We start from the raw sequence: 19,261 nt of genomic DNA on the forward strand, positions 1-19,261 counted from the left end.
TTCAATTGGTATTCTATTGTTTAACAGTGCAATTAATCGTGATTAATTGTTTTGAGTTAATCACATGAGTTATCTGTGATTAATCAACAGCCCTAGAAGAAATATTTGATAACAGGTTCTTCAGTGTAACAGGGAGAGGTATAACAAGAGCCAATGGCTGGAAGCTGAAGTTAGACAAATTCAGATTGGAAACAAGGAGTGTGTTTTTTATGGTAAGAGTAATTAGTCATTGAAACAGTTTACCAAGGGTTGTGGTGGATTCTCTATCAAGGACAATTTAAAAATCAAGATTGGCTGTTTTTCTAAAAGATCTGCTCTAGGAATTAGTTTGGGAAAGTTCTATGGCCTGTGCTACACAGGTCAGACTAAAAGATGATCACAATGGTCCTTTCTGGCCCCGGAAGCTATGAAAAAGAACAGGTAAGTACCATCTAGTGTAATCTGAAAGGACTATTAAGCAGGGGGTGCCTCCTGTTGAGGCTCTACTGCTAATGTGAAAAGGAATAAGGGCAATTGTTCAAATGAAAGCCTTCATTCTTTACATATCAAATGCTTTAATTGTTGTGTGGTGTTAAAAAAAGATTTTAGTGCTGACTGTTCTTTTGGGAGTTAGAGATAGGTTAGTCTGTGGTTTTGTGTCAAGTTAACGGTTTAATGTCGTAACAATAAAACAAGGTTTTAACAATATTTTATTTCTTTTTAGGCTGGGGATAGCCCCCAATCCCTTTTCAACACGAGCACTATGAAGCCCCATAGCAACAGGTAAAGGAGAGAGCCTCTGTTTCGAACACCGCACCCCCTGCTCCCCAATTTCTACCACCACCAGAAATGAAGGAAGAGGGAAAAAAGGGAGGGGGGAGATCTTAAGGTGGGAAAGAGTGGGGGAGGAGAGGAGAAATTCCCAAACATGAAAAGAAGGAGAGGGCGATGAAGTGCTGGAGTGGGGGGAATGGATAATTCCTCTAAAGTAGAGGATAAGAAGGGGGACTTGACAGCTGCATTTGAAGTACTTCCACAGCTAGAGTGTGTCCCCAGTGCAGCCACTAATATAGTGAACAATCAGAATACTGATCTCCTGCATTGCCCTCTGCAGCATACCCATTAACCGTATGGCACCACCAACATTCCTGCCTGTCTATGTGGTTACACCACAAAAGTGAGCAAATCATTCTGGCGACAGAACTGAGCAGGTTTGTTTCATTGTAAAGATGTAAATAGTCAAAGAAAAAACAAATGTCAGAATTGCAAAGTTTACATTTTATTGAACTTAAATTGGTGTAGAACAGAGGGGCAACAATGGCTCAAGTGTTCATTAGTTAACAAAATGCCCCAGGGTGTTTCACTTTATGACTCTTAACATAGTCTGTGTGGAATTACTGAAAAATAGTAGTTGTTTTAAAACAACGCTTCAAAAAAGGCAGAAAGGGGGATTCCAGCCCTGTTTTTCTTCACATTACCACGGTGCTGTCTGACATTCCCGGTCTTCTTTAGCAATGTCAGTTTGATATCCTTCCCCAAAACTGAAAAGGCTACCAAAGTGCTACCCACATCTCTTCCCATCAGGTACACATGAAGAAATCATTTAGTAACACTTATGAAAATAATTAGCTGTAAGGAGACTTCCAAGTAGCAAAGGCAAACAGCAAGTCTATATGGAATGAATGCACACTTACACTGCCAGAAACAGAGACTGGCTGTGCTATTACTATTATTTCCAAGTAAAAGTTACAGTATTTGAACTGCTTAATCAATCCAATTTTTGTTTAAGGCCCATTAAGTAATGTGCCTCCAACACTTATGTCTGCATATGCTTTACATAGTATCTTGGTTAAATAGTTTGAGGGGGAAATTATTGTAAAACTTGCAAAATCAACTGGATACTTAGAAAAATTAACACCAAATTTTAAAAAAATTCAAAGTAACCAGCAGAGAGAGAGAGAACTTATGTTCTCAAAACCACCACTTAACCTCTACAATTTTAAAAATGCGCTAACTCTCCTCCCCTCAATTCCTCCCATCAGACTAACAACCTAGTAACACTGAAAAATGATCCCCTTTGTGTATGAATTGTTTGCCAATAGTGGGCAGCTATTCATTCCCTTTGACAGAAACTATCAAAATGGTGTTTCAAATGTTTTATCACAGTGTATTTAAATGCAAGACTCATTGGGTTCCCTAAAAGCAGACACACACTGACTCCCCTTCACCATTTCTCTAAAACCTACATAGGTGTTGACTTAACAGTAGCATAACTCAAGCCAAGTTTTGCCACCATTTGCAAAAAGTTGAATCTGTTTGAGTGAGTGGGCAAATTTTACAGGAAGGGCAATACTATTAGAGGCCTTACTTCAACAGGCTCTGACATTTATTCAACAGGAATGTAGACTCCAGGGAAACAGCAGATATGTTGAATTTTGCCATACATAGGCTATTGGGTATATTTGCAAGGCTTGAGAAACGCTCAATGCAAAGAACAAAATTTAAATTAAGGGTTTTACAGTAGTTTGTCAGGTCTAATGATAAACAATGCTGGACCTCTATGAAAGATTAACCTCCAGCTGCAATAGATACCTGTAAACCAGAAGATGTGTGCCAGCACAGGTGACTCCTTTTGCACAAAAAGACAACATGAATGCTTCAATTGCAGTAGGCTAATTTATAAAGTGATGGTATTACAAACAAAGTAGGCACTGAGATAATTACTACACATACTGTCACTGCTCTAGAGTAACAGAATAGATGTTACAAGGCTGTGCTTTGCCCTGCAGTTACATTTCAGATACAAGAACATTTATTGCCTAAAACAGCCCATTTTTAGAACCATACATTATTTGTTCAGCTTGAACAATACAGCCATTGTGATTTCATTTTTGCTGATGGACCAACCTCTAAAGTTGTTATATCAAAACTGAAGTCACGTGACAAGGCATTGTGTTTAAGTTTACACATTACTTTCATAACATGTCTGGGATCTAATTCAGCCCTAAAAGACACATTTATTTCAATGGGAGGCATGCAATTTCCTTTGCATCTTACACTTTTAACATTCAGGTAATTAAAAACTTAACATGGTGATTGTACCAATTACAATTAATCAGGCAAAAGCACCTGAAATCTCAACATATTGTGTTAGAGACTTCAACTCTATACTAAAGCAGTGAAATCTGTACATATCTGTAGTGTAACTGTAACAAAGGTCTGATTACGAGGGACTTGTCCTCTAAGCTATTGAATCTTTCTAGTTAATGTATCAGAAGGACTGACACTAAAGGCAAACTCCACTGTTCCAGTTATTTTAGTGTATACTTTCTGGCAATTCTAGAAAACATTTTCTGGTTTACAGTGATACACAACAATTGTTTTGATGCTGGAGATAAAGTTTATTAAAGATACTACCAAAATTTTGGCAAACATTCCAAAACCAGATTTGTAAACATAATGCTTCCCTTTTCAATTGGCAGCACTTTGAAAAGACAAATACAGTAAGACAAGTAAACAAAAATTAATTCAAAATGCTTAATTTTTTGACCAAATAATTTATGTTCCCACATGATAAAGTGATGGTTTAAATCAAATTAAACCAATAATCTGCATGAAATGAAAGTTTGTGCTGTTTGATGATCACAGTATTTTATAGTTAAATATATCTGTTCTTTGTTATATTCCTGGCACCCAGGAGAAAACTCTTTAAATATACATTTCATGTAGGCAATAGTTTCTTGGCATATCTCTCTTCAAAAAAATACTTTATAGCAGTATATAAATAGGTCACCTACATGTCAAATTTTATAATTTTGCCCAAAAACTATAGATCTGTTTAATTTTTTGTAAAGTATCAATTTCCCCCGACATTAATAAAGCTGACAAACTGTTGAAATGGAAATGCTTTCATCTTCCACAATAGAAGTAAATTTTATAGGAAAAAACCTACAGCAACACTCCTCAGTTGTTTTAACCTGAGCGTTCGGCCTACTTCAAGTAGCAGCTTTTTTTCTCCCCCCATCATGCTCACACCCATACAATCTTGCACACATACAGTACAAGCATACGCTTTCAGACGCTGGTAGGCCACAGAGTGCTTCCCGTTGTTTTAATAAAATGGGAAGCAGTGTAGCTAATAATTTAACTACACTAAGCACACACAAGCAAACACCTTAAGGCAACCATTGCAATGGGGGTTTAAATTGCAGGGGTAAGTTACTGTTGTCGATAAAGAGGCTGTATATAGCTTTCATATATATACACACACACCTCTTTTTAACCCTCCAAAACAATGTTTTCACTTCCTTTAAAAATTTTGTGCAAATTTTAAACCTTCTACCGTTTAAGGCAAAGAGTTTGCATTAACAAGAAAACAGGCTTATATTTATCCAAAAGCATTTCAACTTGCTACATTTTTTTAAATGTGCAGAACTTCAAAAGTCCCCAGTATCTACTGGTAAAATGATTTCCATGGACAAATATAAGTCTTAAGGAAAAGAAGGGACCAGAAAAAAGCAGCTTCAAATATGCAGAGAAGCAACCTCAACAACAAAAGTAGTAACTCAAGTCTGCTAATACTGAAACTTTTGTAATGCAAAAGTTTAATCTTTTTAGAATCTTAGAGCAACTCATTTGGAATTTTAAATAAATAAGCTTAAGTTTATTCACATCATCTGGTCCAAGCAGAGCTTTAGTGCCATGACTCTGCTTGTCGTTGGTCAAATTCACCTATTAGTCTTTTAATATGAGCCAGTTTGTTATGAAGATATTCACATCTGTACTTTTCCTCATGATAGTTGGGACTGGACTGCAAAGAAAGAGAAACAAGTCAGGGCGCAGAAACATTTTTGCAATATTTTAATCTGAATGCCCATCACTAAAAAGGGCATCCAGACCTTGTACACAGAATGATTATGAAAGTATTTAACCTATCCATACTTCCCACCTCCCAGTTGTACACACCTGTTTGATCTTCCGATATTCCTTTAGGACTTCCTCATGAACTACCTGCAAGTAAGAAAATTGAAATAAAGACCACTTGAAGACCATTTCACTGTTGCAAAGTGCAACTGAATATTAAAAGGGTAGAAGAGTGGGATGAAGATTTTCAGTTAAGCCTCGTCTACACAAACATTTAGTTCATGGCAAGCTGGAGTATGAATCTACCCCGCACTAGCCCGCCATGGACTAACTGCCCGTGTAGGTCCTGCTGACGTCCATTAATGCACTTTTAATCCACATGGATAGTTAGTCTGCAGCAAATAGATTCACATCCCAGCTTGTCAAGAAATAAATGTTTGCAAAGACAAACCTTTATTCTCTGGTCACCCTCCTGCTGTGGAGAAGAGCAAGTCTGCAGACAAAGCTGCGATAAGGCCATGGAGGGGAAGTGGCTATGTTTGAAGATCCTCTTGTATAGCCACCTTCTCAATGCCCCCTGTAAAATATTGTGCAGCCACGTGCTACTTAACGTAAGGCCTTGCCTACGTCTAAGGGGAGGGATCTTCTCCCACCCTCCCAAAGCCTGGAAAACCTGTAAGAAAAGTTGTGGAGTTAATATTTCCCGAGACAGTATTAACCTTGGTTGCTCATTGTTCTTTCAGCAAGGTCAGAGAAACTGAGGCCAGTAACCAATAGCAGCATAGCTAATGGTCCTATGGGACTGCTATGGTTGGAGTAAAGATTATAGAGGAACAAATTCCTCTGCACAACAGGACTATATCCACAGTTCAGGAACAGTTTCCTGGCCCATCTGCTGCCAACAACAGGCGCAGGTTATGGGGAAAAATTTAGAGTTGCTGCTCCAGAGACTGTCCATTAATTTATTTATTTCCTCCCACTCATATATTCTGATCCCACACAAGAGCGTGAGCTACAAACAGCACTAAACTTCTCATCTTGCACAAACCTACAATGCCACATACTACACAAACCTAGAAGCATATACTTCATGTCAATAGTTTGTTCGATGATCTGGCACCCTGCAATTTGTTTCAGTGATTAGCCTAGATCTTGGGAGACCACGGTTCATTTCTCTGCTTTGTCACAGACTTCTTGTGAAATGGGGCAAGTCAGAGCCTCCCCATGCCTCAGCTCCTCATTTTTAAATGAGGATAATAGCACCTCCCTACCTTGTAGGGGTGGTGAGAGGACAAATACAGTTGATTGTGGGGCTTTCAAATCATTTGGTGATGGGATCCAAGTACCTGAGACAAAAGATGCTTCTGCCAAATTAAGTGTTTTACTCTACCAAATTATACATTCATCTAAGGATTTTCTGTGAAGTCTGATTTTTATCTTATATATTAGTTTTTAGAAAGTTTGGAGTATTGGGCTATATGCTTAAATATTTGGGGTTTGGGGAGAGGAAGAAGAGGGTGATTTAAAAACAAAGCAAAAGGTAAAACCGGCTCACAAAATGCCTTCTATTCCTCTTTACCTGATACTCCTTAGATCCTGGAGAAAGGAGCTTACGCTGAGCATCAAGTTTCATAAATCTTCTAGTGACATTCTCCATCCTGGCATGTAAGCTTCTGTATTCATCATACTCTGCATTGAAGTCATCCTTGTAACTCTGGCGTTGCTCATATGAGACAATAGCTATATATTTTCTAATGGAAAGAGTACAGTTACACTTATCTTCCATGAAATGCCCTTGGTATAAAATTGTTACAGTTCATTGCAAGTAGCTGGACCATACATTACTAGGCAGTTCACTTCTCAGTAAGTCAAAGATTTGACTAATTTAAAATATACTTCTGTCTTGTTGTGAAAATAGACAAATATTAAACTGTACACTTTGGTTGAGGTGTTTTTTAGAGTCTGTATTACAAATGGTCTTTAATAGAACCTACAATATTTCAATGGCAAATTGCAGTCTATACATGTGTAAGTATTTTGCTCTATATGGTCTTTATTCAGAAGTCATTAGACTATCTACAACTGTAGGTGCATACGCAGAACAGTTAACATGCATTCAAATTAAACAGAACCAATACCTCTATTTAAATAAGAGCGGAGCTGCTGGCAAGTCATTTCCTATGATGGTCCCTTAATTTCAGAATTTGTTTCCCATATTGATCTGCTAGAGCAAAGTGCATTTACCTTCTGGGAACACTGCTTAAGCAGACCAGTTTTTTTCTGGCATTTAGGAGGGTTTGAATTGATACAATAATTTGTTTCAAGATTTGGCAGATGTGTCGCTCTTGAATAGGAATTAGTATTTTATCTTAATAATTGTGCTGTATTAAGTAAGGGTCAAAGTCATCTAAAGAATCTGTGGAACATGATAGGCAACATAAAACAAGCCGTGATGAGGTCTGCAGCTGAAAGGGACTATCACAACCTTGCCAGGCACAAAAAAAAATGCTTCTGCTCACAGTTGCTACCAGATGCCCCAAAGTAGCTGAGGGCCTAGCAAGGCCAAGTTGCCAACCTGTGTGTGTGATTAAAAGTAAGCAAACAATCAAAAGAGCAGATATAATCTTTGTCTTTTTTCCAGGTTTCCCAAATACACTGTTACCTTCGGTCATGTCTGACTTTAGCCTCAGCCAACTGGCCCTCATCCAAACCTTTATTCCGACCAGACACTGGGAAAGCTCATCAACTACTGTGTCCGTGTCTCCAGAGGCACCACAATCCCAAGTGCCCCACATATATCAAGCAGAAGGGAACAGCAGCAGCATTTAGGTCAGATGAGACACTGCCCAGTAGTACTCTCTGGATGCTCTCAGATTAAGTAATGGAGCAGGACCACCTCCATCTATTCCTTTCATGACCCAGAGGTATGTTTATCTTGTGATCAATAATGTTAGAGACAGCTGTCAGATTTTTAAGTAGTCTCTGTTCTACATCCAGGCTCTAAAAAGAATGAGCAGCTGACAGGGATCAAGGAAGTTATTGAGGTTACAGGGACAAACCATCCCGATGCGTAGAAAGAATAGTAAATACGGCAGGCGACCAGCTTGGCTTAACAGTGAAATCCTTGCTGATCTTAAACACAAAAAGAAGCTTACAAGAAGTGGAAGATTGGACAAATGACCAGGGAAGATTATAAAAATATTGCTCGGGCATGCAGGAGTGAAATCAGGAAGGCCAAATCACACCTGGAGTTGCAGCTAGCAAGAGATGTTAAGAGTAACAAGAAGGGTTTCTTCAGGTATGTTAGCAACCAGAAGAAAGTCAAGGAAAGTGTGGGCCCCTTACTGAACGAGGGAGGCAACCTAGTGACAGAGGATGTGGAAAAAGCTAATGTACTCAATGCTTTTTTTTTGCCTGTGTCTTCACGAACAAGGTCAGCTCCCAGACTGCTGCACTGGGCAGCACAGCATGGGGAGGAGGTGACCAGCCCTCTGTGAAGAAAGAAGTGGTTTGGGACTATTTAGAAAAGCTGGACGAGCACAAGTCCACGGGGCCGGATGTGCTGCATCCGAGAGTGCTAAAGGAGTTGGCGGATGTGATTGCAGAGCCATTGGCCATTATCTTTGAAAACTCATGGCGATAGGGGGAGGTCCCGGACGACTGGAAAAAGGCTAATGTAGTGCCCATCTTTAAAAAAGGGAAGGAGGAGGATCCTGGGAACTACAGGCCAGTCAGCCTCACCTCAGTCCCTGGAAAAATCATGGAGCAGGTCCTCAAGGAATCAATTCTGAAGCACTTAGAGGAGAGGAAAGTGATCAGGAACAGTCAGCATGGATTCACCAAGGGCAAGTCATGCCTGACTAATCTAATTGCCTTCTATGCTGAGATAACTGGCTCTGTGGATGAGGGGAAAGCGGTGGATGTGTTGTTCCTTGACTTTAGCAAAGCTTTTGACACAGTCTCCCACAGTATTCTTGCCAGCAAGTTAAAGTAGTATGGGCTGGATGAACGGACGATAAGGTGGATAGAAAGCCGGCTAGATTGTCGGGCTCAACGGGTAGTGATCAATGGCTCCATGTCTAGTTGGCAGCCAGTATCAAGCGGAGTGCCCCAAGGGTCGGTCCTCGGGCCGGTTTTGTTCAATATCTTCATTAATGATCTGGAGGATGGTGTGGACTGCACCCTCAGCAAGTTTGCAGATGACACTAAAATGGAAGGAGAGGTCGATACGCTGGGGGGTAGGGATAGGATACAGAGGGCCCTAGACAAATTAGAGGATTGGGCCAAAAGAAATCTGATGAGGTTCAACAAGGACAAGTGCAGAGTCCTGCATTTAGGACGGAAGAATCCCATACACCGCTACAGACTAGGGACTGAATGGTTAGGCAACAGTTCTGCAGAAAAGGACCTAGGGGTTACAGTGGACGATAAGCTGGATATGAGTCAACAGTGTACCCTTGTTGCCAAGAAGGCCAATGGCATTTTGGTATGTATAAGTAGGGGCATTGCCATCAGATCGAGGGACGTGATCGTTCCCCTCTATTCAACATTGGTGAGGCCTCATCTGGAGTACTGTGTCCAGTTTTGGGCCCCACACTACAAGAAGGATGTGAAAAAATTGGAAAATGTCCAGCGCAGGGCAACAAAAATGATTAGGGGACTAGAACACATGACTCATGAGGAGAGGCTGAGGGAACTGGAATTGTTTAGTCTGCGGAAGAGAAGAATGAGGGGGGATTTGATAGCTGCTTTCAACTACCTGAAAGGGGGTTCCAAAGAGGATGGAGCTAGACTGTTCTCAGTGGTAGCAGATGACAGAACAAGGAGTAATGGTCTCAAGTTGCAGTAGGGGAGGTTTAGGTTGGATATGAGGAAAAACTTTTTCACTAGGAGGGTGGTGAAACACTGGAATGCGTTACCTAGGGCAGTGGTGGAATCTCCTTCTTTAGAGATTTTTAAGGTCAGGCTTGACAAAGCCTTGGCTGGGATGATTTAGTTGGGGATTGGTCCTGCTTTGAGCAGGGGGTTGGACTAGATGACCTTGTGAGGTCCCTTCCAACCCTGATATTCTATGATTCTATGAAGTTTTTTTTACACTCCAAAGTATCAGCAGAACTGCTTTGCCACCAGCTTCTCTCGCTCATTCCTCTTTTTAAGAAACTTAACTGGCAAATTTCTCCTGAAGGAGATTGACAAATTTGTCTATGGTAGATATCAAAAGCCAGGAGAACATGAATCACACAACTGGTCATAGCCCAAAAACTCCACTAGTACTTCCAGAATCTATGAGCCCTGTCCAAGGTTGAAGCAGAAAAGACGCATATTTATTTTCCCAACACTACAGATACAATCTAGTCCAAATTAAGAGCGATTTAGGAAGTAGTTTTCAAATGCAACTAACATTGTTGTCCTAAAAGCTGCTGCTTAATGTTCTTATAGAAGATGCCCAATCAACACAGTTTGTACCCTTCAACTTTTCAGGAAATGCTGATGAAATGGTAATTTTGAATAAGATGAGAACAATAGTGTCTTTCTACATTAAAATTCATATTGTAGGAAATATAGGCAATACACAAAATCAAGACCAACTGTAATCCAACAAAGAATAAGGCAAGAGTTTTGAATGTTGTCAAGACTTTTGCCTATCTACATCAGCTGGTATTCCACATAAGACATCCTCCACATAGACTACTCTTTCTTTAAATTTAATGGGCTTGCTCTGTTTAGTAATATACCTCAATCCATGTTTATTCATCTCCCTTTGTGACCTATTTTTGTATAATCCTAGGTTGTTTTGCTAGAAGCAGTATGTTATACTACATATAGCTGGAGTTAGTATAGTCCATTTAAAGAACCATTTATTGTTAGGTTTTATTGAATTTAACTGGCACAGTAGAGACTGATCCACTGCAACTATGGTGATTTGCAAGCAGGGATTTCATATGGGTAAATAAGATAAAAGCAAACTCTTATTTTGCAGTAAGCACTGAATCGAGTGCTTAAGCAAAGTACTACCATTACTGTACATCAGAAGGAGCCCACCTGAAGAGGAGGGTACACTAGAGTGGAATATAGACCTGTTTTATTTTATTGCTCCTAGATCTATGCAAAAGCAAAATGAAGTCACATAGGTCTTATCAACTCTGATCAGTGTATGAGTGTCATTAAGCTGGACAGTATTTCTATGCTTACTCCATGTATGTGTTATCATTGCCTTAATGTAATAATTATAGCTGGTCAGAAAAATTCCAACTACACAGGATTTTTAATGGAATTTGCGTTTGTCAAAATCAAATTGCTTTGTGTAGACCACTCAATTTTGGAAATCAGGCTGGTTTATGATGACACTGCCTGCTTTCCTGCCAGCTTGCTGATCTGGTTCCTTGACCACAGCGCTTCCAGGGTCTGCCAAGTGGACTGCTCCATCCCCTTTTGCAGGACATTTCTCATTTACATTCTGAATCAGAACAGAAACAAATTTGAAAAAAAAGCAAAATTCCTACGTGAAGTGGAATATCCTTCTCTTCCCAGCTGTAACAATGTTATTTGCACCCAACATGCCAAGTTGTAAGTTAGCTTTGTCATTACCATGCTTGGGTGGTGACTTCATGGCTTCACCCTTGCCCCATATATGCATCTACTGGTATTATGGTACTTGTCTTTCTCTGCCATATTAGTTCTGTTGGAGGGGCAGGATTATCAATTGCTCCAGGGGGCATGGAACTGAGAGAGAAAGGAGTTTGAAAGCTGGGCCAAATTTATTTTCATTCTTTTCATGCATGTTTATCAGATCCATCTTTTATCGTGTTAAAGATGATGGTACAAGTTAAAAAGCTGACTGTTAGAGAAAGCTTGCCCCCAGTTGGGACTGAACTCATCTGCCTGAAATAATGTTGCAGTTATTCCTGGTTTAACTGAGCTATAGCTTAATCAGAGGGCAGGATTAGCAAACAGAGGAGCAGTCCTGCCAGACATTTCACCAGACATGTATATGCAGGAGAAGGGGCATGTGCTGCAGTGACCACAGGGCTCATTGCCAAATATATCAGCTGATATATTTGAACGTGCAGGCAATGAGATTCTATCACTGAAGTCATATGTACACTACAATTAGTCACTGTTTTATATTCTAGCAGCATGCTAGTTAGGGTTGAGTCAGCATTTCAATTCTGGCCACTTTAGAACGGCCACCAAAAACCTCACTCCTTTCTCCTTTAAGTTGAGGAATGAGTTTAAGAAAATCCATGCTGACTTTTTTTGTAGTTTTTGGAATGAAAAAAACTTCACAGAATAGCAAAAGAGTGCTTTGTTAGTAGCACAACTAGCACTGGGTAAGATGTTATCTGATGTTTACATTTTGAAGAAAAATGTAAAGCCACCAATAAAACTGTAAAAAAACAGCTGCTGAGCATCTTCAGAAGCTATATGTAGGATTTTTAGAACTGGTCCAAGGAATTCTGGTAAATATTGATTTTTAAATGTTCTAAAAATACATATTTAGCCAACAGATTGGCTCTGTTACAATAGTTGTTTCAGTCTGAGACAAGTTCTTAAATTCTAGAAAATGTTCAACATTCAGCTGTGCCAAGACAAGAGTTACACAGCTAAATCTTACATTTTTGGCATATTGAAAAATTTCACATAATCTTCTATGGAATGAGTTAAGGAGCTAAAATTAAGATTTATTAGCACTTCTCAGTTTTTCACACCTATTTATTCATTTTAATATGCTCACCACTCTAGTTTCTAGGTGCCATATGTAAGTGGAAAAATGTGTTTGCTGATACATTTTTACTTCTCACTATGTACAGTCATAACCAAGGCTCTCTGTACTCTTCAGAAAGCTCATCCTTAATTCTGAATCAAGGTCCCCTGATTTTTGCAGCTCGCTGGTGAGCAGTTTTATGGTAAAATGGATATTTTCTGCAGCAGTTACAAGTTCAGCCAGTGGTCAGGCTGCATCAAAGCTTTAATAGCTTAACACAGTTTGAGTGGATGACATCTGATGTAGCATTACAATATTCTCTGAAGAGTCTTTTTAATTTTTTTTTTAAATCCAAGGCAAATTTGGAAACTATAAACTATGCCAGGGGTGGCCAACCTGTGGCTCCGGAGCCACATGCGGCTCTTCGTATAAGCACAGACTCCAGGGCTGGAGCTACAGGCGCCAACTTTCCAATGTGCTGGGGGGTGCTCACTGCTCAACCCCTGGCTCTGCCACAGGCCCTGCCCCCACCCCACCCCTTCCCATCCCGTCCCCTGAGCCTGCCATGCCCTTGCTCCTCCCACTCCCCCTCTGAGCCTCCTGCATGCCATGAAACAGCTGACTGGGAGGTGCAGGGAAGAAGGGGGAGGCGCTGATTGGCGGGGCTGCTGGTGGGTAGAAGGCACTGAGAGCAGGGGGGGAAGCTCATGCGGGGCTGCTGATGTATTACTGTGGCTCTTTGGCAATGTACATTGGTAAATTCTGGCTCCTTCTCAGGCTCAGGTTGGCCACTCCTGAACTATGCACTAGATCACAAATCTCCCTCTTTAGAAATACATCACATACTGTGTTTCACTAAAAAAGTGCTGACTTCCAACTATTTTCCTATTACAGGTGGTGCTGCTTTAGTTTCAGTGACCATTTAAAAAACGACCACAAGGGCTTCAGGCTCCTACAGGGCTAAAACCATATGTCACAGAAACAGAGAAGTGTTCCTATGATTTAACTGTAATTGGTGTTCTTTTCATGCCAGATAAACCTAGAACATTCATTCAGGGTGCAGGGAATGTAAAGTTGTAGTTAGATATACGTAGCTCATATAGAAACATACTGAGCTTATATTTCATGATCATTGCTAATGTGTGTTTTGTACAGATATTTTGTACACACGTTAGCCAAAGTTATATTATTTAACTGAAATGCAGCAAGGTTACAGTTATATATAAACTGTACAGACATGCACGCACGTACACACTCTCTATATAATGTTATAGTGACAAAGACCATTAGAGACAAAAAGGTTGACAAATTCAACTTTAACCTACTGTACAAAGGAACTTTTATATTGGTGAAAGTATTCAAACATTCACTGATATCCCTCAGTCACGTTTTAGTTTCTTTCATATTTGTAGCAATACAAAAAGCTATATTTAAGCCAGGATTTGTTTTGTCACAGCCCATCCTCTCCTGTTATTTAATCTTGCAAGGACATCAGTCCTGCATTTATTACATCACAACCTGTTGTGGAAATTGTGAAGTCCTAAACACAGTGTTATGACTTCACTGGAATATCAGAATGCGAACACAGGTGATGAGGAAGACATCTTGCTCAGAATAAATCAGATATATTGAAAGCAGGGCAGAAAACACCACCCACTCCACTTACAGAGTGACAAACTGTTCTTTATCATAGAAAAAACATGAAATGCTAGGCCTCAGATTAGGAGGAGACTCAGCAGGAAGCAGTATGCTAAGGTGTATGGCGTGACTGGCCAGTTCCTTCATTGGCCCCAACACCAGACAAACTTGAGCCACTCTACAACACAAGGCCCCCAGCTATGTGAAGGACAGTACAAACTCCCAAGGTGCACATTAGCCTAGGGGATCACCAGTCCTCAAGCACCTGCCATTGTTCTTTCAACATTTTCATCTATGCTGAGTGAGGAGGAACATTTTGTCTTGTGGAAGTCTTTGGGAATAAATGGAGTCAGTTTAGACGTCACAAAGTGAGGCTTAGCCATAATTTGATTGCAGGTAGGGTTAAAAAGTTAGTAGACAGTTTTATACGTATTACAATTAAACTGTTAAAGGTAAGGGCTAACAGCTGGGTGCAAATAAAGTAAATGTTATAGGGAAAAAAGTAAAAAAAATGTTGTCATCTTTTCTATTAGTGCTTCATCAGTAGGGCCCTACCAAATTCACGGTCCATTTTGGTCAATTTCATGGTTATAGGATTTTAAAAATCATACATGTCTTGATTTCAGATATTTAAATCTGAAATTTCACAGTGTCGTAATTGTAGGGGGCCTGACCCAAAAAGGACTGTTAATCCCCCAGCCCACCCCCTGGTATTTTTAGTAAAAGTCAAGCACAGGCCATGGGCTTCCATGATTTTTGGTTTGTTGCCTGAGACCTGTCTGTGACTTTTACAAAAAATATCTAGGACAAAATAACCTTAATCACAGTAAGCATAGGACTTAATAGATTTGAAATTTCAAATATAATGTAAGGCAGATTTTAAAAAAATATAATTCAGTTTTTAATCCACGCTGTCTGTAAACTCTTTGATGCAGAATCGTTTAACTATACATGTTCCATAAAGAGTATTTAATATAATAGTAAAAAATATTCAAAGCCAAAGATTCCAATATTTAAACTTTCCTGCTGGGCAATTTAACCACTAAGCTGGGAGCAAGTCTACCACCCACTTTGTTGCTTTATTTCAATACCCTGTCTGCTCAAGAACTTCACTTTTTAAAGCACTTCTGAAAAAAATATTCTTAGATATTTAATGCATAGAGTGGCACTACTTTTAGAACCAGCAGCACTGACATGGCCCTTTAAAAAGTTACATTTTGGTAACTCTTCCATTTTCTAATTACATAAGACCTTTCACAGTTGATTCATGAACTGCCTGTTGGTGCATGGCATGAATTTTGTCAATCTTAGGCCTAATTTTACTTACACAAAGTAGTCTGGTAGTTCACTTGTTGATGAAGGATCTGTAGAGTCAGTGCAAGTCTCTTTAACACCTATATGGAAATAAAAGGCTGACATATAAAAAGATTCTAATATACCTAATGTGATCCAAATCTGAAGCGTCTGGAACACTTCTTCCCAGGAATTCTATTCTGTTGTCTCACCATGTAATCATGACTAAAGCGCACAACTGTTTACAATAGGGGCCATACGACCAACTCTACAATAGGCAATACCAGGAGTTTAAAGCACATTAGCTACTGTAGAATCTGTACAACAAAATAATGCAATCTTAACCCAGGGTCAACCTTATATCATCAAGATAAATTGTGGCATCTGCACAACAATTCAAAATCTGAGGTGGCAGATGTGGCCACACAATAGGAGCTAGAAGTTTTACATCAATATGCAACTCTCACGGGACCAAACTAAAGGACAATAGGGTGGAAAGCCAAAGTGCTTTTCTTGGTGCAAGAATGGTCCCTCTCCTCTTCCAACTATGGGTAAGCAAAGTTTATAATTTAATTTGAATACTTTCTATACAAAAGAAGTCCTTATAGCATTTTATGCAAATCTAATTAGCATTCAGACTTTAATTCTGAACAGAAGATTTCCTCATTAATATGGCAACATTGGTTTTTACAGGTAAAAAAGCAAGTCAATATGTTGCTCTTCAGGAAGGTGTTATGAAAGTAATGTAATCCCTAAATAATCCATCTGTTTGCAAGCAATACAAATGGGACTATTTCCTCTACTTTAGGAAGAGCCTGTGTTTTAAATTCTTCTCATATTCCTAACAGAATGTTAGGAACCATTAGGAAAGGGTTAGATAATAAGACAGTAAATATCATAATACCACTATATAAAACCATGGCAGACCCACCCCATGCATTCTGCATGCAGTTCTGCTCGCCCCATGTAAACAATGATATATTAGAATTGGAAAAGGCACAGAGAAGGGCAACAAAAATCATTAGGGGGTATGGAACAGCTTCCATACAAGTAAAAAGATATGGACTGTTCAGCTTAGAAAAGAGACAATTAAAAGATAAGAGAAGGGTCTATAAAATAATGGATGATGGGGAGAAAGTGAATAAGGAAGTATTATTTACCCCTTCACATAACACAAGAACCAGGGGTCGCCAGATGAAATTAACAGGCAGCAGGTTTAACACAAACAAAAGCAAGTACTTCTTCACACAGCACAGTCAGTCAACCAATGGAATTCGTTGCCAAGGGATTTTGTGAAGGCCAAAAGTATAACTGGGTTCAAAAAAGAATTAGATAAGTTCACAGAAGATGGGCCCGTCAATGGCTGTTAGCTAAGATGGTCAGGGACGCAAGCAACACCATGCTCTGGGTATCCCTAAACTTCTGACCATCAGAAGCTGGGAGTAAAAATAACATGGGATGGGCCACTCAATAAATTGCCCTGTTCTGTTTATTCCCTCTGAAGCATCTAGCACTGGCCACTGCCAGAAGACAGGACACTGGGCTAGACTGACCACTGGTCTGACCCAGTATGGCCATTCTTATGTTGTTATTCATTAAGTATATTTTCATATGTGGGATTGGTATTTAGAACTTACTGGCAAAACACAGTTATAAATTTAGTTTTGCTAGCAAGTTTATGAACATACCACCCCACATATGATAAGTTAGTGTTACCCTTAAACTGTAGAACACTGAGTTATTTTGAACAACAGAATATTCTGGCCAAAGCACTCACTCAGGCTCCAACAGTTAGAGGTCTGTAAGAATATATATGATTCAGATCAGAAGTATGTGAGTAAAGCAATTATATTTATACCAAGAGATTACTCTTCCTATAAATGGCATTCGTTGTACTACAGAATCAAAGGACTGGAAGGGACCTCAAGAGGTCATCTAGTCCAGTCCCCGCACTCATTATCTAGATCACCCCTGACAGATGTTTGTCTAACCTGCTTTTAATAATCTTCAATGATAGAGATTCTACAACCTCCCTAAGCAATTTATTCCAGTGCTTAACCACCTTGACAGTTAGGAAGTTTTTCCTAATGTCCAACCTAAACCACCCTTGCTGCAATTTAAGCGCATTGCTTCTTGTCCTTTCCTCAGCGGTTAAGAACAATAATTTTTCTCCCTCCTCCTTGTAACAACCTTTTATGTATCTGAAAACTTATATCCCATCTCAGTCATCTCTTTTCTAGACTAAAGAAACCCAATTTTTTCAATCCTTCCTCATAGGTCATGTTTTCTAGACCTTTAATCATTTTTTTCTCTCTTCTCTGGACTTTCTCCAATTTATCCACATCTTTCCTGAAATGTGGCACCTAGAACTGGACACAATATTCCAGTTGAGGCCTAATCAGAAGTGCAAAGTTTAATAGGAACTATCAATTCCGTGAGAGATACAAAATAAATAAATATTATACAAATAAAACCTATGTTATCCAAATTTCAGTACTATGAACAAAAATCCAATTTTAAAAAGGAGTATTTTTTTAAATAAAAATTTTTACACAACGAGGTCTTCCTCTGAAGGTGCCCAGCAGGTTGTGGGTGCCCTAGCAACATAAATATCAATTTAAGGCACAGTATAGAATTTTACTAGGCATTTAGAATTCTGTAACTGACTGACAGTACCCTGAATGCTACCATATACTGGTGTACTGAGCACAAAGATTTTCAGGAACATATATTCCACCCCTGCAATGGCAGCCATATTGTGTGTCTAAATGAATCGGAAAGATCCAGGTTTATCCATCAGCAGTCTACAAAGAGAATCCAATCCATACAATCAGCTCTGTTTCCAGAGATGAAACAGTTTTAGACTAGGTGAGGGCTGAATCTGACTTCTGAATTAACAAAAGATACTTGAAACGTGAAATGCAAGGTTAAAGGAATTGCCCTTACTTACACCTGATATTTATTAAATGTCAATATTAAAAAACTTTGTAGCTCCAACTGATATCTTATGGATTTTGAGTTAACAGCCACATTCCACAACCTTTTAAAAAAAATAGTATTAGGAAAGCAAATATATTTGGTAAGCTTTCATTTGGTTTTACAAGCAGGATTTTAAGATTTTTTAATATCCTCTCCACTACTGCTTAAAGTAGTTGTAAGAATAATTTCTGGAGCAGGAAAGAGGAAGGAGAGAAGTGTCCAAATTGAAACTTTAGTTTACATCTGAGTAAACTGCAAGGTTTTTTGTAAAGAGAAAACAGTCTCTTCCCAACTTTCAGAGATCTGGAATAAAGATTCACAATGCTAGATTTTTTTTTTTTTTTTTTAAAAAAAACACAAAATTACTCTACAATTGCTACTGTACTATAATTAAAAATAATTTGCAGTTAAGTGTATGTTATGCAACATTATCTCTTCCTTTAGTATGTACTTTTACTTGTTAATTGCAAAATTCATTAATTTTCTGTGGGTTGGTCTTCCAGCCACTGAAATGAGAACATTGTACTGTATGATTCAATAACAATGTTTACTGTATGGGCAATCAAATTTCAGTTAGTTTGCTTTTTCTTTAGAAGTCATTTCACAGCCATGAAGTCACAGTTAGTTCTCTGAAGAATGCAGTAAACATTAACAGTACTGATGCCCATTGATAAATTGATTTGACCTAATACAGTTAATAATTAAACTGCCCTGCATTCAAAGTGGTATGTGAACACCTTATAGTTTATAAAAAAACCAAAGTAGTATTCCTTTTTGTTCTCTCCTTTTGACTACCCAACACTC

At 39.0% G+C, this 19,261-nt stretch overlaps 1 protein-coding gene across 2 annotated transcripts in view; it reads right to left on the reverse strand.

Moving 5' to 3' along the window:
• Positions 1-1,138: 1,138 nt before the first annotated feature.
• ELL2 (elongation factor for RNA polymerase II 2) overlaps positions 1,139-19,261 on the reverse strand; it is a 69,252-nt gene continuing 51,129 nt past the window's right edge. The window contains exons 9-13 of one of the 2 annotated variants that reach the window (XM_074952871.1): positions 15,513-15,579; positions 6,422-6,593; positions 5,294-5,515; positions 4,945-4,989; positions 1,139-4,789 (exon numbers count right to left, since the gene is read on the reverse strand). In XM_074952871.1, the coding sequence (XP_074808972.1) occupies positions 4,673-4,789; positions 4,945-4,989; positions 5,294-5,515; positions 6,422-6,593; positions 15,513-15,579 (623 nt within the window). In that variant the 3' untranslated portion in view covers positions 1,139-4,672. The remainder of the gene's footprint in view (positions 4,790-4,944; positions 4,990-5,293; positions 5,516-6,421; positions 6,594-15,512; positions 15,580-19,261) is intronic. The other variant, XM_074952872.1, reaches the window with a different exon arrangement.

Source organism: Natator depressus, chromosome 5, assembly GCF_965152275.1.
Source record: "Natator depressus isolate rNatDep1 chromosome 5, rNatDep2.hap1, whole genome shotgun sequence".
In the NCBI taxonomy this organism is placed as follows: domain Eukaryota; kingdom Metazoa; phylum Chordata; order Testudines; family Cheloniidae; genus Natator; species Natator depressus.